Source organism: Coloeus monedula (assembly GCF_965178545.1).
Source record: "Coloeus monedula genome assembly, chromosome: 23".
NCBI classification, from domain to species: Eukaryota; Metazoa; Chordata; class Aves; order Passeriformes; family Corvidae; genus Coloeus; species Coloeus monedula.
In genome coordinates, this window is record NC_138803.1 from 641,281 (window position 1) to 662,718 (window position 21,438).

Sequence of the window (21,438 nt, forward strand, 5' to 3'; positions counted from 1 at the left end):
ACCTCCCCTCACCCCAGTGGGTCCTCCCAAACAGGCAAGGACCTTCCCAAACAGTCAGGAATCCCCACAAACAGTCAGGGACCCCTCCAAACTGGCAGGGGCCCCCCAAACAGTCAAGGACCCTCTCCCTACTCTTCTGTAGGGGGGCATACATGCAGGGTTTCATCTGCCCCTCCTCTCACTTTACTTGGAGTGTTTTATTTCAGGGGACAACCCCTGACAGCCTCCAGGGGAAAGATGACCCCCGTGGTGTCAGCCCTGCTGTGGGGAGGGCTCAGGGGCTCAGGAGCTTTCCCCGTCTTTTCCTTCTCCACAGCAACATGATGCCACTCCACTGCCCAATTTAGGGGAGGTCCCGCATGTTTGGTGTGCCAGTTCTGGTCTGTGCCCCCTCGGTATCTGTTCCCCTTTTCCCCGGGGCTGACCTTGGCCGAAGGAAATGCAGCAATAAAGAATGGAATCTTGAAGCCATTTGGGGGTCTGAAGGGGTGCAGGAAGGGGGGTTAAGAGCAGCCATCCCATCATGGGGTTTCCCTCCCAGTACCCCCAGATAGGTTTGGTCTCCTTATACTGGAAAGCCACTTCTTTGCTGGGAGAGGGGACCTAAAACAACCCCCACCTTGCAGCCAGGGGGGAGGAAGCTTTTTCACCCTCCCATCGGAGTGCAGCGGTTTTGTGAGCCCCAAACTGGGGGGTGAGCATTTTGCGACCTCACCCAGCTGGGATGTGGGGTGTCTGTGATCCCCTCAGTTTGGGTGCAGGGGTTTTATAACCCCCTCAACTTGGAGCGTAGGCACTTTGTGACCCCCCGCAGTTGGGGTTGGGTGTTGCTGCCTGCCCGAGGGAGCCGCCCTTGCCCCTCCCGGGACCTGCCCCTGCCATGTGCTCTGAATGCCCTTTGTTCTAAGCGCGGGTAAAAACGAAAGTAACTCAGACTCTCCGGAGCAGAGTTTGATAGGCCGGTTACCCCCGGTCCGCCCCCAGTTCTCCCCTTCCCCTTCCCTGAATAAAAGAAAGAGCACGGAGTGGGCCTGGCTCTGCTGCCCGTTCTGCTGCCAGCTCGTGTGTCTCTGTCTCGGACCGAGCGCAATCTCCTGGCAGGATTAAAGCACAGAGCGAGGGCTACATTTCTACCTCTTTGTTTCTGCTCTTGGTATTAGCTCTGCAGCTACCACTTGCCCCTTTTGGAGCTACGGAAGTGCCAGATCGCCCGTGCAGTCTCTCTAGGCAGCTCTGGGCTTTCTAAGGCACTGAACTATGAGCCTGGCTGCCTGAGAGTGCTGTGAGTATATCCACAGTTGGGGGCTTTGTGAGACCCCCCCAGACACAGTTGGGGGGTGCTTTGTTACCCCTTGAAAGTGGAGTGTGAGGGCTTTGTGACCCCCCTAACTGGGGTGTGGATACTTTGTGAATCCCCCAGTGGGATGTGGGGTCTCTGTAACCCCCCCCCCCACTTGGGTTTCAGGGGCTTTATGCCCCCCTCAGTTGGGGTGTGGGGTCTCTGTGAGCCCCCGGCCTCTCAGGGCCCCGTTCAAGCAGTTTTGGGGTGCAGGGGGGCAGAGTCCTGTAAATAACCCAACCCTCCCGATCCCAGGTGGTTTCTGTGTATTTGCAATTTTGGGGGTCACACAGTGGGGGGAGGTGTCACACAGTTGGAGGGGTCACACACAGTCATACAGTGGGGGGAGGGGGGTCATACAGCTGGTGGGGGATCAGAGCTGGGGGGGGATGCTAAAGCCCGGGGGGTCCCGCCGTGTGGGGGCATCACACACAGCCAGGGGATATCAGACATGGGGGCCATCACACAGTTGGGGGGTGTCACAGCTGGGGGGAGGGTCACACACAGCCAGGGAGGTCATACCTTTGGGGGGCTTCACACAGTGTGTGTGGGGTCACACAGCTGGGGAGGGGTCAGAGCTGGGGTGTCACACACAGCTGGGGGGAGCACAGGTTGTGGGGGTGACACAGTGGGTGGGGGGGTCACAGCGTGGTGGGGCAGACACAGATGGGGAGGGGTGAGAGCTGGGGGAGTCAGACCTGGAGGGGGCAGGCACACAGGTGAGCGGGGGAGTTGTCACAGTCCCAGGAGGTGTTATCACACAGCTGGGGAGGGTCACACACGGGGGGGCTGCCCTTTTAGGGGAGATGCTGGGGAGTCCCGGGGAAGGGGGCTGTAATTAAAGCCACAATCATTTATTGCGATTTAAGGCAACTCAATACAAACCCACATGGACACGCGACACGGCAAGGGGGAACACAAAAAACACCGGGGACCCCACTGGGATCAGCCCAGAAAATGGAGGGGGGTCTATGGATTGGGGGGAGCTGGGGGGGTGAGAAGGGGTCATGCATCACCCTGGGGGGGGCACTCCACATTTGGGGGAGGCTCCTGCGCACCCCGGCTTTCTGGTCAGTGGGGTGAAGACCCCCTGCCCCTTTTTGGGGGGCGGGCAGGACAGTCTTGGATGGATATTGGGGGGGGGTCCCATGGCCAAGGATGCTCAGGCAACACCATCCCAATCCCCTTGGGAAACCCAAAAGCTGTTTTATGGGGGTGGTGGTGGGAACCCGGATTGGGGAGGGGACCCCAGATCAGGGGGGACCCCGAGGTTGTGGAGGGGAGGAGAGGGACCTACAGTCCCAAGTCCCTGGCAGAGTGTGGCTGCCTTTGATCCCTGGATAGAGGGTCCTGGGGTAGGGTGAGGGGACATGGTGTGTCAGGGGTGGGCAGTCAGGGTGGGGGGGTTTCAGGGGGTATGGGAGGGACGGGGGGGGGTTTGATGCCCCGTGCCTTCATGTAAGAGAGGAGTTGGTCAGGAATCTCGGCTAGGACCTCCCGTGCCAACCCTGCCATGCTCAGCCCCGCGCCGGGGCCCCCCGACATGTAGTCACGAAATGGAACAAACTGGGGGGGCACAAGGGGGCAGAGCAGTTGAGGGGGTCCAGGGCCGGGAAGCCCCCGGAACCTTGTGTCTCACACACGGCAGCTCCAGTGTCCCCTCCCCGTTCCTGATGTCCCAGTGCCTCTCACATCCAGGTGCATCCTAAGCCCCAATGCCCCTCCATATCCCTGTGCCTCCCCTTTTCCATAGCCCCCACATCCCAGTGCCCCCCCCATTTCCCAGTACACCCCCATGTCCCACTGCCCCCCACAGCCAGGTCCATCCCAATACCCCAGTGCCCCCTTCATTTACCAGCACACCCTCCTCATGTCCCAGTGCCCTCCGCATCCCAGTGCCCCCCTCATTCCCCAGTGCATCCCCCCTTCCCCAATACACTCCTCCTTCATGTCCCAGTGCCCCCCCCATCCAGGTACATCCCATATCTCAGTGGCCCCCCCACCATATCCCAATGTTCCCCCATGTCCCAGTGCCTCCTAAGGTCCCAGGCTCCTCCCCACACCCAGGAACATGCTAAGTCTCACTGCACCCTTTTTTTGCAGCACAGCCCCCCCCAAAGTCTTAGTACACCCCCTCTTCATGTCCCAGTGCAACCCCATATCCCAGTACTTGCCCCTCCATGTCCCAGTGGCCCCCACATCCCAGCGGCCCCCCATTTCCCAGTACCAACCCCCTTCATGCTGAAGTGCCCCCCCATATCCTAATACACCACCATGTCTCACTGCACCCCCATTCCAAGGTACATCCCAAATCTCAGTGCACCCTCTTTTTCCAGTGAAGCGCCCCCATCATGTCCCTGTGCACCCCCAAATCCCAGTGCATTCCCCCATCCAAGTGCATCCCAAACCCATTGCATCCCATTGTCCCAGAGCATCCCACTCATGTCCCAGTGCCCCCCAAATCCCAGTGCTGCCCAAATCCCAGTCCACCTTGTCATCCCTCCACACCAGTCCCACCCAGTGCACCCCAGGAGTGACGGGGCTGATTTGAGGTCCCCAGGGCACCCCCCACCACCACCCTGCTAGGTCCCCAAATCTCTCATTGGTGAGGTCGGTCGGTACCTGGACGATGTCACGCTCGGCCACTTTGCCACGGGAAGAGATGCGGATGTCATCCCCATCCAGCTCCACCATGGCTGGGGGAGATGCAGGGGGGAGGTCAGCAGCACCCCAGTGCTCCCCACTTCAGGGTGGGATCTTATTATGTCCCTCCCAACCCCACACCCAGAACCCCCAAGTCCCCTCGCTGGGGTGTGCTGAGCCCATTCATATGCTGACACATTCAACTCATAGCTCCAGTGGCCAAGGGACCCCCCCCATCCCCCCAGCCTTCCCCTAGTTCCCCCAGCCCCCAAATCTTACCATCGAACTCGGCCTGGCCGACCCCCACGATGATGATGGACATGGGCAATTTGGCAGCCTGAGGGAGCCGGGGGGTGAAGGGAGTCTCACAAAATTTAATGATGCTACCACCAAATGAGCCGCTCCCCCACCACAGCACCCAGGGGTGCCAACACCCCCTCCCCCAAGGATTCCAGTCCCTCAGCACCCCCCATCACTCAAGGGTCTCAGACCCCTCCCCACCGGCACTGGGGGGGGTCCCAGGAACTCCCCAGCTTCCTTGCAGCACCCAGGGGTCCTAGACACCCCTACACGCCAAACCCTGTGGTCCCAGCCCCTTCTTGACCCCAGGAGTCCTTTCCCACCTCCCAGTCCCTCCTCACTGCCTCCAACACCCAGGGGTCCACACCCTCCCCCAGCACCCAGGGCTCCCAGCCCCTTCTCCATCCCTCCAACAAGCAAGGGTCCCAACCCACCCCCCCTCACCCAGCTTCAGGGTCCCAGCTCCTCCTCACCCACCCCATCACCCAAAGGGTCCCAGCCACCCCCAACCCCTCAGAACGCAGGGGTCCAAGCCCCTTCCCACCCGCTAAGGGTTCCAGCCCCTCCTCAACCCCCCAGCACCCCGAGGTCCCCAACCTTTCCTACCCCACCAAGGGTCCCAATCCCTCCCCACTGCCCCCGTCACCCAAGGCTTACAGCTCCCCCCACCAGCACCAGGGGTGCCACCACCTGCCCCAGCACCACCACAGGGGTCTCACATTGACGATAGCCTCCTTGGTCTGGGCCATGTCAGAGATGACACCATCAGTGATGATGAGGAGGACAAAATACTGGGACCCGTCCAGCACCGTGGCCGCCGAGCTGGGGGGACCCTGTGTGACGCCAGAGGGCACAGGGACCCCACCCCAGGGCACGGGGCCCCTCTTACCGGGCAACGTGGTTGACGACAGGGGCGAAGTTGGTGGGGCCGTAGAGCTGGACGCGGCGCAGACTGCGCTGATATGCCTCCAGCACCCCCGCAATGCCGCGGCACGCTGGGTTTGATGCATCCCCATTCTGCCGCAGGGTCACCAGGACCACGGTGACACCACAGCCCCCAGCCATGGACAGGGTGACACCACAGACCCCACGCACAGACAAGGATGGCACTGCCATGGCCCCCAAATGCTAACAAGGATGATCCCACCGTGTCCACAATGTGGTGGCAAGGGAGACCACCACCATGTTCCCATATCAGGGTCAAGGACGACACTGCCATGGCCCCAACCCAGTGACAAGGAAAATGCCACCACATCCCCAACCCAGGGACAAGAATAATGCCACCATGTCCCCAATACAGCGAGAACTGGTGACAAGGACACCACCATCACATGCCCAGCACAGTGACAAAGACCACACCACCACATTCTCAACCTGGTGACGACGATGATGCTACCACGTCCCCAGCCCGGTGACAAAGACAATACCATGTCCCTAATCTGCTGACAAGGATGACACTGCCACGGCCCCAACCCAGTGACAAGGATGACACCACCATATCCCCAATACGGTGACAAGGATAATGCCACTGTGTCCCCAACCCAGTGACAAGAATGATACCACCATGTCCCAAATAATGTGACAAGGATGGCATTGCCATGACCCCAAAACAGTGACAAACTGATGATGCCACTATGTTCCCAATCCAAGGACAAGGATGACACCACCATATCCCCAATCCAAATCCAAGCCAAACACACCATTTACCCAACTTGGTGATCAAGGATGAGACCACTGTGACCCCAAACTGCTGACAAGGACAACCACTATGCCCCTTCCTAATCTGGTGACAAGGACAACACCACCATGGCCCCAAACTAGTGACGAGGACGACACCACCATGGCCCCAACCCAAGGAAGAGGATGATACCTCCATGTCCCAAACAATGTGACAAGATTAGCCCACCATGTCCCCAACTGGGTGACAAGGACACCACCCTTCATCTGCAGTCCTGTCCCTCCTTGGCCCCTCACCAGTGGGAACTCGTGGGACACGTGCCCATCCGGGGGGACCTTGGCACCAAAGCCAAGGGCTGGGAACATCTTGTCACTGTCGTAGTCCTGGATGATGTCCCCCACAGCCCGCAGTGCCAGGCTGTAGGCATTCAGCTGGAAGGGGCTCAGGTAGTGCAGGGACGTGGGCTGCGAGGGGTTCCCTGCAGGGGCATGGGGCTCAGCACCCCCCAGCACCCCCAGAGCCCCCCCAGAACCCTCAAAATCCCCCCAGCACCCCCAAAACATCCCAAGCATCCCCAAAACCATGGCACTACTATGGCCCCAACCCAGTGGCAAGGATGAGGTCATCTTGTCCCCAACACAGTGACAAGGACAGCACCACTATGGCCCCAAGCCAGTGACAAGGATGACACCATCTCTCCAACACAGTGACAAGGACAAGGATAATCCCACCATGTCCCCAAATGCTACCACATCCCCACCCTGGTGACAGCTGGTGACAAGGATGACACCACCATGAAATCAACACAGAGACAAGGATGACACTCTGTCCCCAACAAAGTGACAAAGATGACACTGCTATGACCCCCACCCAGTGACAAGAATGGCACCACTCTGTCCCAAATTCAATGACAATGATGGTGCCACCAAATCCCCAACCCGGTGACAGCTGGTGACAAGTATGAAACCACCATAGTACCAACACAGTGACAAAAATAACACTGCCATGGCCCCAAACCCATGACAAGGACAATGCCATCATGACCCCAACCCAGTGACAAGGGAGACACGACCATGTCCCCAACACAGTTACAAGGACAACACCACCATGACGCCAAACTGGTTACAACTGCCCCAAATAAATCCCCCTGGGGGGACACAGCCCCCACTCACCATTGGATGCCGTGAAGTCGATGGCCACTGTGAAGTTGAGTTGGGTCCTGGGGGGGCAAAGTGGCCTTGGGGTGACATGGGGTGACCCAGGGGTTTGGGGTGGGGACACCCCTGGGGCCACAGGCTGGACTTGGTGCACCCATCCCCCAACTCAGAGCACCCCCAAGCGTCCCTGCACTGAGGTGTCACCATGCTGCACCCAAGAGAGTGGCTAGGGGTGCTGGGGACCCCCAAAGGACCAATTTGGGGGGCTGGAGAGCCCCTGCCCACGAGGGAGCATCTGGGTGGGGGTGCTGAGGACCCCAAATAGAGAAGATGGGGATGGTGGGGACCCTCTTTCCACAAAGGAGTAGCTGTGGGTGTTGGGGACCCCAAAGGGAGCTGTTGGGAGTGCTGGAGACTTCCAAAAGGAGCAACTGCAGGTTCTGGGGACTACCAATAAGCAGCTGTGGGTGATGGGGACCCCCTGCCCTCAAGGAGGCATCTGGATGGGGGTGCTGAGACCCCCAATGGAGGAGCTAGGTGTGCTGGGGACCCCAAGTGGAGCAACTGGGGGTGTTGGGGACCCCACAGGGAGGAGCTGGGGATAGAAGGAACCTCCCCCCCCTCTCCCCCCCCCCCCCCCCCCATCCTCAAGGGAGCAACAGTGGGTCCTAGGGACCTCCCTGCCAGTGAGGGAGGGGCTGGGGATGCTGGGGACTCCCACAGGATCAGCTAGGGATGCTGGGGATTCCCTGCCCTTGAGGGAGCAGCTCAGGGTGCTAGGTACCCCCAAGGAAGGAGCTGGGGGTGTTGGGGACCCTCAAAGGTGCAGCTGGGGGTGCTGGGGGCCCCCTGCTCACCCGCCCCTGATGTAGTCCAGGAAGGTATGCTCGGCCTCCACAGCGAAGGACAGCAGGGTCACCTGTGGGGACATGGGGTTCAGGGGGGAAAGTGCCCACACCCCCTGTGTCCCCCCCCTCCGCACATCCCATCCTCACTGTGCCCGAGTTCAGGTACTTCTTCTTCTTCATCTTCTTCCGGGGATTCACCACCTGCGGGGATGGGAGGGAAGGGAAGGGAAGGGGGCTGCTCCTCACAGGGACGGGAGGCCCCAGGGAGCAGCATGGGGGATTGTCACATCCTGGGGGACAGGGGGGCACAGAATGCCCTGGGGGCAGCGGTGGGAGCACTGTGCTGAGGTGCAGAGAGGGACCTTGAGGAGCACATGGTGGGCTGAGACACCCAGGGGACCCTGGGGATTGTAGTGCAGCTGCAGATCCATGGTGGGGGCTGGGGACCCGGGACCCTCAAGGGAGCAGCTGTGGGTGCTGCACCCTGGGGACCATAACACCCCAAGGGTGCAGTGTGGGGACCCCAACACCCCGGGGTGCAGCACAGGGATCCTGGGGATTGTAAATCTCCATGGCTGCAGCATGAGCAGCCTGGGCACCATGACACCTCAGAGTGGAGAAGGGCGACCTTTGGGTGTATGACACGCCAGGGTGTAGCGTTGGGAGGGACCCTGGGGACCACAACACCCTAGGATTGCATCATGGGGACCCTGGGGTATGTAGCACCCACACAAGGACCCTGACGCCCAGAGGTGCAGCAGAGAGAGGGACCCTGGGGACCGTACCCACCAAGGGGTGCAGTGTTAGGACCCCAACACACAGGCATGCAGCACAGGAACCCTGGGGACCGTGACCCCCACGGGGAGTGCAGCACCCCCCAGCCATGTGCCCATCCCCCCTCACCTCGTAGACGTTGAAGTGGCTCTGGCCCCGTGCCAGCTCCCGGTAGCTGGTGGTGAACTCCCCGATGAAGTCGTGGCTGTGAGGCCGGTGATTCTCCATCAGCCGGGGGATCCCCATCACTCGGGGGGGGTGGGAATGGGGGGTTTCCCATTGCCCAGGAAGTTTCCCATCAGCCAGGGAGTCCCAAGTAGCCAGGGGGGGTTCCCATCACCCGGGGGGGATCCATCTCCCCGTGGATGCAGGGATGGGGGGCTCCCCACCATTCGGGGGGTCCCCATCACCCGGGGGGTGCAGGTCCAGGGTGTGGGGGGTCCCCAGGAGCACACACAGCTCACCTGCCATCACGGTCCCAGTCGTACACCTCCACCTTGATGGCTCTGCAAGGCGGGGGGAGGGTCACCAACACCCCCCGACACCCCCAAATCCCATCCCCCCCCCCCTCTCCCCCGGGGACCAGTCACACACAACCCCCCACTCCCTGTGGGATTTGTTTTGACGCCTCTGTGGGCTTTTTCCTGCTTCCTCCTCCTCCTCGTTGGGATATTTTTATCCATCGTTGCCACAGCAACGTCCAACACGGGGCCAAAGCGGCGTGAGGAGCTGTTTGCGAGGACAACAGCTCGTGACACTGGTTTGGGGCGGGGGGGCGGGGATGGCTCGGTGACAGCAGTGATGCCCATTGCCCAGATGGGTAAACTGAGGCAGAAGCGGGTAACACCGGGAGGGTGGGTGCTGCTGGTACCACAGAGCCGGGGGAAGGGGTTCTGGGGGTCTCGGGTGGCCACAGAGGTGGAGGAAGGGGGTCTCAAGGGGCCACAGAGAGGGTGGAGGAGCTGCAGGGGGTCCTGAGGTACAACAGAGATGGAGAAGGAGGTGTGCAGGGGTCTTTGGGACCACAGAGATGGGGGGAAGGGAATAAAGGGGGTCCTGGGGTACCAGAGACACAGGGGAAGGGATTCTGAGGGACAAGAGAAAGAAAGGACAGGGGTCCTGGGGTACCACAGACATGGAGTGAGGGGGGTTCTGGGCGTCCAGAGGTACCACAGAGAGGGGGGGAAGGGGTTTCAGGGCATCCTGGAGCACCATGGAGATGGAATAAGGGGTGAAGGGGGTCTTTGGGGACCACAGAGATGGGGACACGAGGTGCAGGGGTTCCCAGAGGACCTGAGAGATGAGGGAAAGAAGAAAAAGGGGGTTCTGGGAGCCCATAGAGATGGGACAGGTGGAAGGGGGTCCTGGAAGACCATAGAGACAGGACTGGGCTGCAGGGGGTCCTAGGGCACCATGGATGGGGGGGAAGGGGGCTCAGGGGGTCTCAGAGGACCACAGAGATGGGAGTGCAGGGGGTCCCTGGGTATGACAGAGATGGGGGAAGGGGGTTCAGGGGTCCTAGTGGACCCTAGAGATGGGGGGAAGAAGGGGAAGGAGGTCTTTGAGGCCAAAGTGGGGATGCAGGGGGTCCCAGTCCCCTGGCGCTCACCGGTCATGGTCCCCATTGCAGAGGGCACGCACGGGAATGGCAAAGGCTGCCCAGACGGGGTTCAGCGTGTTCCGCACCACCTCCGTCTTGTGGCAGATGGTGAAACTGGGGGGAGGACAAGAGGGGGACAAGGGGGTCACTCTCCCATCCCAACAACCCCCCAATCTGTCACCCCCACAGCGCAGTGAGGATTTTTGGACACCCCCTTCAATGCCAGCCCATGGGGACATCGGGGTGTCCTGTGCTGGGGCTGAGCCCTCCCGTGGGGTGTGGCAGGGTCACTGTGTTTCTGAAAGGGGGTCGCTCACGTCCCATCTTCATTGCTGCGGTAGAAGACCATAAAGGGGTCAGATTTTCCGAAGAAATCCTTCTTATCCAGCTTGTTGGCACAGAACTGGAGTGTGGCCACGTCCTGGGGGGTGGAATCGGGAGGCGTCATCCACCATGCACCCCCCTGAGGGGTGGGATCCCGCGGGGGCGGCTGCTCCATGAGGGAAGGAGGGATCCAGGACAGGAGGGACACAGGGTGGGGATGGTCAGCCATCACCCGCATCTTGGGGCGTGGGCTGGTGTGTCTCAGCCACCCCCGATATTGGGGGGTCCCCAAGCTACGCTCCCTCCCCTGCCCTGCCGCGGCTCACCCGGCAGTTTCCCAGCTCTTCAGCGAGGAGGATGATGGTGCCGCACTTCTTCCCCGGAATGCCACTGCCGGGATGGGATGTGAGTGTGGCAGGGGCACACATGGTGTCCTGGGGGTGTCCCCCACGCACTGGGCACCCCAAAACTTACCCATTGGAGGCGGCCGGGGCGGGTCTCCTGCCCCGGGGCTGCATGCTGGCTGTCCCCATCCTGCAGGGATGCATGCTGAAGGGTCATGGGGAGGATCCCCACCCAAGAAAAAGCCCCCCTCCCAAAAAAAGGAAGTGTCCAAAAAAAAAAAAAAAAAAACAAACCAGCCCCGCCCCCTGCCAAATTCCAGCATCCTAAAAAGAAGCTGTTCCTCCCCTCAAAAAAGCCTGTCCCCAAAAGACATTCAGCCCCCCAAAAAGTCAGTTCCCACAAAACAAACTGCCCCCAAAAAAGCCAACACCCAAAATCGTCAGACCCCTCTAAAAGCCAGACCCCTCCAAACCACATTCCCTCCAAAATCCACCACCCCAAGAAAAAGCCAGACCCTTCAATCCCCACCAAAAAGCCAGACCCCCAAAAATGTCTTTCTTGCCAAAAGCCACCCCCCCCCCCCAAACAAACAGCCAGCCCTCCAAAATGCCACTGTCAGCTCTGGGGTCTGGGTCCATCCTGGGCACACCAAAAGGGACCTTGGGGGACATGGGAGCCAGGCAGGGCTCATGTCAGGGACTTGGGGACCACTGGGGACACTGGCACCAGGGAGGGCTCATGTCAGGGGCTTCTCCGGGGGGGGACATGGGGACATTGGGATCAGTGGGGGAGGTGGCTCACATTGGGGGCTTCCCTGGGGCAGAGACATGGGCACCCTGGGACACTGGGGCTGAGGGGGGCGACCATCAGGGGTTTCTCCAGTGGGGGGACATGGGGACCCTGGGAACCTTGGGGACCCTGGGAACCTTGGGGACCCTGGACCACAGTGGAGGCTCACACTAGGGGTTTCTCTGGGGGTGGGACATGGGGACACTGGGGATGAGGGGGTTCATGTCAGGGGCTTCTCTAGGAGGAAGATGGGCACACTGGGGGCACTGGGCACACTGGGGGCACAAGAGGGGCTCACATCAGGGGCTTCACTGGGGTGGGACATGGGGGCATAGGGACACTGGGGACACAGGGACACTGGGGCAAAGGGGGGGCTCACGTCAGGGGCTTCTCCAGGCGGCTGCCGGCTGAGCCCACAATCTCCCCCAGGGTGCAGAATGCCTGGCCCAGGAAATCCTGCAGGATCAGGAACACTGGGTGTTACCAGGGGGATGCCCATCCCAGGGAGGCCAGGGGAGCAGAGCTGATCCTGCACGTACATGCTTGGAGAGGTCAGGGCTCTTGGAGTCCACATCATACCTGGGGACAGAGGAGACATGTTGGCATGGAACGGGACATGGGGGGCCTTGGATGGGACAGGGATGGGGATGGAGACAGGGATGGGATGGGATGGAGACTGGGATGGGATGGGATGGGAGGCAGACAGGGAGGGGCAGGGATGGGATGAGACAGGGATGGGACACAAATAGGGATGGATTAGGTGTGGGGACAGGATGGGATGGGATGGGTAAAAGAATAGGGGTAGGATGGGACAAGGATGGGTACAGGGACAGGATGGGGTAGAATAGGGACACAATGGAATGGACAGGGATGGGATGTGGATAGGGACAGGATGGGTCAGGGACAGAATGCGGACTGGATAGGATAGGGATGACGATGGGATGGGACAAGGATGGGGACAGGGTTATGAACAAGGGTGGTGATGGTTCAGGAGTGGGGACAGAACAGGGATGGGGACAAGGACACTCTGGTGGCCTGTGCTGGGGTGGTGAGGGGGTGACCCTGGGGGACATGGGGGTGACACTGGGGCTGCAGGGGTCACTCACAGGTCAAAGCGCAGGTTCTGCCGCTCCTCAAAGCAATAATCAAGGACAAACTTGCGCAGGAAGTCAGGATTCAGGGAGTTGTCGATGACCTCGGTCCGGCCAAACTGGGGGATGCAGGGACAGCAGGGATAATGGGGTGACAGGACAACACGGGGTGGGGACAGGGACATGGAGACACAGGGACATGGGGATGTGGTGATGTGGACACAGGGACATGGAGATGCAGAGACACAGGGGCATAGGGATGGGAACATGGGAACACAGGACATGGCCATAGGGGATGGGGATCCAGGGATATGGGGACACAGACACGGGGACATGGGAACATGGGGATGTGGTGATGTGGGCACATGGGCATGGAGACATGAAGATGCAGAGACATGGGGGCATAGGGATGGGGACATGAGGACATGGGAACACAGGGGCGTGTGAACACAGGACAGGAAAAACAGGGGCATGGGAATGAGGGTGGGGACATGGGGGCAGTGGGACATGGGAATGTGGACATGGGGACTTACAGATATGGGGACACAGCGACACGAGAACATGTGGACATGGGATTGGGGACATGGGGACACGTGTGGGCGGATGAGGCGGGGCAAGGGCGGACAGCGGGTTCGGGCCGGGGCACACGGGGCGGACAGGGGCGGGGTGGGCCCAGGTGCCGCTTTGTGCCGCGGGGCCGCCCCTCCCCCGGTCCCACCCCCTGTTCGTTACCCCGCAATTAACACCCTGTTAATTACAGGGGGACGGGGCCTGGCTGCGTGCCGACAGCTGATTGGCTGGCTGCCTAGCACCTCGACATGCTCCCCAGATCCCCCGGGCGCCGGCTGGCTGATTGCTGTGCCCCGGGGCACTGGCTGCGTGCTCATGGTCCAGGTGCTGCACCCCCAGACGCTGATTGCTCACTGGTGACTGGCCAAGTGCCCGCCACCCCAATACCCTGACTGGCCACTTGGCCAGCACCCCAACGCGCCGATAGCCCAGAATCCTTCATGCTGCTTGGCTGGGGGGCGGCCATGGCCCCTGACTGCTGATTGGCCATCGGGTTGGCACACACACATGCTGATTGGCCACCTGGTTGGCATACACACATGCTGATTGGCCACTGCCCCAACATGCTGATGATTGGTTGGCCAGCCAGCACCCCAACATCCTGATTGGCCGGCTGAGTGCACCCCAACATGCCGATTGGCCAGCTGAGCACAGCCCAACATGCTGATTGGCTGCCCCCCACCGATCGGGTCACTCACCTCCCGCCATTGGTGGCTGCCAGGGCGCTGCGTGTACAGCACACAGACTGCGGGGAGAGGGGTCAGGGGGAAGGGCACCCCCAGAGACCCCCCCAAAACACTCCAGAGACCCCCAAAACCCTTAGAGACACCAGCATCCCCAGAGACTCCCCAAACCCCCCAGAGAGCCCCTAAGATCCCCCCAGACACCCCCCATACAGCTCAGAGGCTCTCCAAATCCCCCAGACCTCCAAAACCCCCAAAGACCACCCAAAACCCCCAGAGACCCCCACACTCCCCAGAGCTCCAACATGCCCAGAACCCTCCAAAACATCCTTGAGACCCCCAAAACCTCATAGAACCACACCACTCCCAGAGACCTCCCAAAACACCTCAGAGAGCCCTAAAACCCCCAGACAACACTCCCCAGAGACACTGATGCTCCCAGAGACCCCCCAAAACCCCCAGATACCCCACAAAATACTTCAGAGACCCCCCAAACCCCCCAGAGACCCCCCAAACCCCCCAGAGACCCAAACATCCCCCAAGCCCACAACACCCTCCAGAGACCCCAAAACCCCCAGAAACCCCAGCCCCCCCTGAGTCCCCCCAAAACACCCCCAGAGACCCTAAAACACACCCCATCCCCCCTGCCCCACTCACGCGGGTCCGACTTGGAGAAGGTGTCCCTGTCCAGGAGCTGCCTGGGGGGGCAGCGGGAAGTGTGTGAGTGTGAGTGTGAGTGTGAGTGTGAGTGTGAGTGTGAGTGTGAGCACCTGGCTGTGCCTGCGACTGTGTGTAGCCCTTATGCGGCCAGGTGTACCCCAGAACACGTTGGGGTGCACAGCCACGTGTCGGGTTGTGCCCAGTTGTGTGACAGGGCGCGTGGCAGGGTGTGCACAGCCAGCTGTGCCCCAGGACACGGACTGGGGTGCAAAGCATGACTGACACATTTTGGGGGGCCATGCGCTGGGGGCCCGTGTATCGGGGTGCACAGCAGGGCGTTGGTGAGCATGGCTGGGTGTTGGGGTGCACTGCCAGATGTGCCCCACAACACATGTTGGGGTGCACGGACACATCTGCACAGGGTGCACAGCATGACACATGCTAGAGTGCCATGTGTCAGGACACCAAAGCGGGACCCCAGGTTGCAGAGAGAGGGTACAGGGGGTGCAGGGTGGGCAGGGGGTACAGGGCGTGCAGTGGGGGCCGGGTATTCAGGGGTTTCAGGGCGGGCAAGGAGTAACAGCGGGTGCAGGGGACACAGGGTCCAACCTGACCCCCCTGCAACCCCGGCCCCAGAGACCCCCAAATGCCCCCCCCGTGACCCCCATTCCCTTCAGGGCCCCGCACCCACAACACCTTTGGGTCACCCAGTGCCCCTCTGTCCCCATACCCGACACCGCCTGTGCTCCCCATGCTCCACAATGCCTCCCAGCACATTCCAGCGTTTCCCAGTGAATCCCAGTGCCTCCTAGTGCATTTCAGTGCCTCCAACGCCAGCGGCCTTGCTCTCCAGTGCCTCCCCGTGCCTCCCAGTACTCTAAAACGCCGACTGCTCCCCGTTCCCTCGTGTCTCCCGCTGCCTTCCAGAGCATCTCAGAGCTTTCCAGTACACCCCAGCAATTCACACCACCACCTGCTCCCACTCTCCGGTGCATTCCAGTGCCTCCCAGTGCATCCCAGGGGATCTCAGTGCATCACAGTGCACCACAGTGCACCCCAGCACCCTTCGACGCCAACAGCTGCGGCACTCCAGTGCCTCCCAATGCCTCCCAGTGCATCTCATTGCGTTCCAGTGCAACCCAGTGCCCTACAGCGCCAGCTGCTCCCAACTCTCCAATGCCTCCCAGTGCATCCCAAGGGATCTCAGTGCCTCCCAATGCATCCCAGTACCCTCCAACGCCGGCTGCCGCCGCTCCCCAGTGCTTCCCAGCGCCTCTCTGCATCTCAGCACCCTCCAACGCCAGCTACCCCTACACCACAGTGCAACCCCGTGCCTCCCAGCATCTTCCAACGCCAGCTGCCGCTGCTCCCCAGTGCCTCCCAGCGCCTCCCCGCGCCCCCGCCGCCCGATGCCGGCTCCCGCCACGGCTCCGCTACCTGCAGGACACCGTGAGCTCCACGCGGGTGGCCGGGACGGGGCCGGGGCCGGCGCCCGATTCCGGGACACCCAGGCCCGCCATACCCCGGGCTCCGCCGCTGCCCCGACACCGGCACCGGCACCGGCACCGCGATCGCGATCGGCTCCGCCCCGGGACCGCCCTTGGCACCGCCCGGGGCTCCTGGCACCGGCACCGGCCCCGGCCCCGCACCGAGGGACTGCCCGGGGTCTTATTCGGGACCGCCCGCCGGGAGACCGGGACCGCCTTTGTCACCGCCCGGGACCCGGTCACCGCCCGCTCCCGGTCCCGGCCCCGGCCCCGCACCGAGGGACTGCCCCGGTCTTCTTTGGGACCGCTAGCGGGGAGACCGAGACCGGCTCGGGACCGCCCCTGGGATCGCCTCCAGAACCCCGGCACCGCCTCCGGGATCGCCCTCGGGGCCGCCTCCCCTTCCCCGGTACCGCCACGAACCCCTGATGCTGCCCCCGGGACCGCCCCGAAATTTTCGGGATCACCCCCAGATTCCGGGGATCTACCCTCGCACCGCCTCCGGGCCTACTTCCAAATCCCCGGGACCGCCCCGGTTCCGCCTCGGAATCGCCCCCAGATCCCCGGGATGGCCCCCCCCGCACCATCTCCAGAGCCGCTCCCATAGCCCGGTTTCCCACTGGAAGCCCGGTACTGTCGCCGGGATCCCTCCCAGATTCCCGGTATCGCCCCGGGATCAACCCCAAATCCCTGGTACCTCCCCTGACCACCGGCATCTCCCCCGCATCTCCCGCGGGGCCGCCTCCTCATTCCCGGTACCGCCCCGGACCCCCGGTACTGTCCCCGGGATAGCCCTCAGATCCCCGGCATCACCCTCAGGCGCCCCCGGTGCCGCCTCCCCATCCCCAGTACCCCCCGGATGCCGGTACCAAGGATCAGCCTCGGGCTCGCCCCTAGACCACCGCTACTGCCCTGGGATTGCCCCCGAGGCTGCCTCCAGACCCCGGTACACCAGGGACCATTGGTACTGCCCCGGGATCACCCCCAGACCGAACCCCCGGTGCCCCCTCCCTGGTACCCCAGCACTCCTCCGGTACTCCCAGGGCGCCCCCCTGTGCTGTAGTGACACTCTCGGTACCACCCACTCCCCAGGATGAGCCCCCAATTGCCCTAGTTCCCCTTAGTCAGAACCCCCCCAGTATCCCCACAGCCCCATCAACTGCAGACGCAGAGTCCCCCAGTCCCCTGCTATTCCCCCAGTAGCTCCCAGTATCACCCCCGCACCATTCCCAGTAACACCCCGCAGCTCCCAGTACTGTCCCAGGTCCTGCACTAGGTGACATCAAGAGCCAGAGGGGACACCCAGTGCTGGGGGGTCACCCAGCGCCAGGGGGGGAACCCACTGGGGGAACCCACTGTGTGCTGGCATGAGGACCCCACTGCCAGTTTGGGGGTCCCCAGTGCTGTGTGGGGAGCCCACTCTGGGGGGACAGCACCATCCCCCCCTTTCCACCCAAAGCTCACTGATCCAACAGGTCCATGGTGGGGGAACACTCTGCAGGGGTCCCAGGAAACTTTGGGGACACACAGACACAACACAGTAGGGGTAAATTTGGGTCTATGCCCCCAGGAACTGGGGCCACTCCAGTCTGGCTGCTGCTCCATGTCCCAAGGGAGAGACACCCACCCCTGCAAGGGCACCCACAAACCCCTTTCGGGGAGGCTCACAACCCCCCTGACCCCCACCATGCCAAAGACACCTTTCCCACAGCCTCCCCCAAAAACCACCACTCTGGGGGGGGCCCCACCACATCCAACCTTTTTTATTACAAACGAGCAGTACAATTTGGAGAGGGTACCCCCCCCCCTACCCCGAGGGATACGCCTTGATGACCTTGACATCGTCGAGGGGTCGGTCCTGGGAGTTGGTCTCCACCATGGCTAGGCGCCCCAGCACCCCCATTCCTTGGCATACCCTCCCGAAAATGCTGTGCTTCCCATCCAGCCACTGTGCTGGGCCCAGGGTCAGGAAAAACTGGCTTCCATTGGTGTCTGGCCCTGCATTGGCCATTGCCAGGATCCCGGCACCTGGGGGACACGGGGACATGTCATCTCATGGGTGGGGATATAGGGGACATGCCACCCCACAGCATGATGGGGGACATGTCATCCCGTGGGGGATGTCATCTCATGGCCAAGATCCCGGAATCATGGGAAACATATCACCCCAAGACTGGGATCCTGGAGGACATCATCCTACGGCTGCGATCCTTGGGACATTTCACTCCATGGCCAGGCTCCTGGGGGACCTGTCACCCGATCAAGGGGTCACAGTGGACATCAGTAACGACTTGCTCCCATTGGTGTCCAGCCCCACACTGGCCATCACCAGGATCCCAGTGCCTGTGGGACATGGGCCAAGGGTCCTGGCACCCTGAGGGACATGCCACACTATGGTCAGGCTCTTGGGGGACATGCCACTCCAGGGATGGGGTCCTGGGGGACATGGAGGACATGCCACCCCCTGGATGGGGTCTCATGGACATGTCATCCCATGGCTGAGGCCCTGGCATCATGGGAAAAATGTCACCCAGTGGAGAGGTCTTAGGGGAAGTGAGGAAGAATTGGCTCCTGTTGGTGTCCAGCCCCACACCGGCCATCGCCAGGATCCTGGTGTCTGTAGGACACAGGGACATGTCACCCCAGGAGTGGGGAAACAGAGGACAGGGCATCCCATGGCCAAGCTCCTGGGGGTCATGTCACTCCATGGATGGGGTTCTGGGGGACACAGAGGACTGGTCACCATATAGACGAGGTCTTGGGGGACAGGGGAGACATGCCACCTCATGGCCAGGGTCCTGGAGGACATATCCCATGACCAGCCTCCTCGGGACATGTCACCCCATGACTGGAGTCCTGGGACTCATGTCACCCCATGGATGAGGACTCAGGGGACATCCCATCCCATGGGTGTGTTCCCAGGGGTCCTGCCCCCCTATAGGTGGGGTCCTGGGGGTCCCAGGGGTGCCCCTCCAGTGTTCTCCCAGTGCTGGCCCTGCTCACCAGTGAACTTCAGGTCAGGGTGCAGCTCGTCCTCGAACTGTTTCCCATAGATGGAGGCACCACCACGGCCTGCAGGGGGATTCAGGGGTCAGCAGGATCCGCTGGCACCGGGGAGAGTCCCGGGGAGATTTCAGGGGCCTGTGCTTACCGGTACCCGTGGGATCGCCTCCCTGCACCATGAAGTCCTTGATGATGCGATGGAACTTGGTGCCGTTGTAGTACCCGCGGCGGCTCAGCTCAGCAAAGTTCTTGCAGGTACGGGGAGCATGTTGCCAGTACAGTTCCAGCACGAGTGGGCCCATCCTGGGAATGGGAACACAGGGAATAGGAACGGGAAGGGCACCCAGAATGGGAATGGGAAAAGGAAACGGGGTCATCTCAAAGTGATACCCACATCCCCAGCTTCAGACCAAAGCCAGGGGCTGTGTTGCCAGTACAGCTCCAGCACCGGCAGGCCCATCCTGGGAATGGGAACAGCACCGGGAATGGGAACTGGAGACAGGGTCATCACACTGTGACTCCCACAACCAGTTTCAGACCAAAGCTAGGGGCTTTGTCTGCCAGTACAGCTCCAGCACAGGTGGGCCCATCCTGGGAATGGGAAAATCGGGAACAGGAACGGCACTGGGAATGAGGAACACAACTGGGAATGGAAACAGGAGATGGGGTCACCCTGCTGTGAAGCCTTCCACCTGTGGGGTCAGTTTTTGCAGCGACTGACAGGCCCACTGCGACCCCCAGCCCCAGTTTCAGACCCAAGTCAGGAGGCCCCGCTGGGAATGGGAAATGGGAACACGGGGAATGGCAACAGGAACGGGAAGGGTACCAGGAAACACCTCAACGTGACCCCCCCTCCCCCCCGGCAGGGTCAGTCAGGGACAGGGAGCACAGGGGTGAGAGGGGGTGGGCAATGGGGGCTGCAGGGGGATAATGGGAGCCCCGGAGGACACGGATGGCGCTTGGTACCAGGGGAAACAGCCCGGACCGGCTGCTTCTGTGCGGTACCGGGAGACACCGGGGCTAACGGGACACCACGGGGTCACTGGGACCTGCCTCGTACTGAGGGGGGCTGGGGGTTACGGACACCATGGGGGACACCGGAGGGGGACCAAGGGCTCTCTAGTGCCGGGGCGGACACCGGGATTGGTTGATACTGGGGGATAACGGAGCTGTCCCGTTCCGGGATACACTGGAAGCTTCTTAGCACCTGTGGAGTTCAGGGTCTGCCCGGCACCGGGAGCTCACGGACACCGGGGACTGCCCCGTACCGGGAGGACCGCGGACTCAGGAACACCGGGGGCTGCCCGGAACCGGGGGGGGAGGGGGCAGACACCGATGTACTCCCGGTGCCGCGGAAGGGGGCGGGACCAGGGGTGTGCGGGGCCTCCCGCGACAGTGCCGGTACCGGGGCAAGGCCCCGCCCTTACGTGGTCTCCATGGAAACGGTGGGCGGCTGCCAGGAGTCGGGCGGCACGGCGGCCATGCTGCGGCGGCACCGGCGGCGGAAGGACCCCGCGCTTCCGGGCCACGCCCCTAGCCCGGCGGGCACCAATGGGAGGCGGGGCGCGGGAGAGGGGAGAGCCAATCAGCGAGGCCGAGGGCGAGGGGACGGGCCAGTCAGAGAGGCGGTTTAAAGGGCGCGGACCAATCGGAACCCGGGGCGGGCGCGCCGCGATTGAGCCGCAAGGGGAGGGGGAATTCGAACGAGGCCACGCCCCCCACGCTGGGCCACGCCTCCTCGGCGCGCGCGACGAGCGGGAGCCGGGGGCGGTGAGGTGGGGAGGGGAGCGGGGGGCAGCGGCGACAGCGGGACCCCCGGGAAGGGGGGAGGCTGCGGGGAGATCGGGGGGAGAGGGGGTACAGAGCGCGGGGATGAACCGCCCCATGCGGGGATGGCGTGACGTGGGGTCGGGGTGAGGGGCTGGGACCCCCTGGTGGGGGCTGAGGACCCTCAAGGATGGGGCTGTGAGGCCTGGATCCCCCGTGAGGGCTGGGACCTTCTCAGTGTGGGGTTGGGGTCACCAAGGGGTTGGGGTGTGGGACTGGGACTCGTCGGTGGGGCTGGAACCCACTTAGTCTGGAGCTGGGACCCCCCCAGTGTGGGACTGGGACTCCCGGCTGGAGGTGTGTGGCTGGGGGGTTCCCCG

General features: G+C 62.2%; 2 protein-coding genes across 2 annotated transcripts; both read right to left on the reverse strand.

Moving 5' to 3' along the window:
* Positions 1-2,731: 2,731 nt before the first annotated feature.
* Positions 2,732-16,321, reverse strand: LOC309581423 (copine-5-like; the record flags this gene model as incomplete). Its single annotated transcript, XM_082296026.1, has 21 exons — positions 2,732-2,905; positions 3,962-4,035; positions 4,262-4,319; positions 5,002-5,104; positions 5,172-5,299; positions 6,257-6,438; positions 7,133-7,179; positions 7,975-8,036; positions 8,113-8,166; positions 8,869-8,944; positions 9,204-9,245; positions 10,349-10,453; positions 10,657-10,760; positions 10,990-11,053; positions 11,138-11,197; positions 12,177-12,253; positions 12,337-12,376; positions 12,904-13,007; positions 14,157-14,203; positions 14,799-14,839; positions 16,239-16,321. The coding sequence occupies 21 exons, from the start codon at positions 16,319-16,321 to the stop codon at positions 2,732-2,734; spliced, it is 1,725 nt and encodes a 574-aa protein (XP_082152152.1).
* A 1,746-nt stretch (positions 16,322-18,067) lies between these two features.
* PPIL1 (peptidylprolyl isomerase like 1) lies at positions 18,068-20,807 on the reverse strand. The gene is made up of 4 exons (XM_082296044.1): positions 20,719-20,807; positions 19,440-19,594; positions 19,292-19,360; positions 18,068-18,316 (listed from the first exon to the last, which is right to left on the reverse strand). The coding sequence occupies exons 1-4, from the start codon at positions 20,772-20,774 to the stop codon at positions 18,096-18,098; spliced, it is 501 nt and encodes a 166-aa protein (XP_082152170.1). The 5' UTR covers positions 20,775-20,807; the 3' UTR covers positions 18,068-18,095.
* Positions 20,808-21,438: the final 631 nt, after the last annotated feature.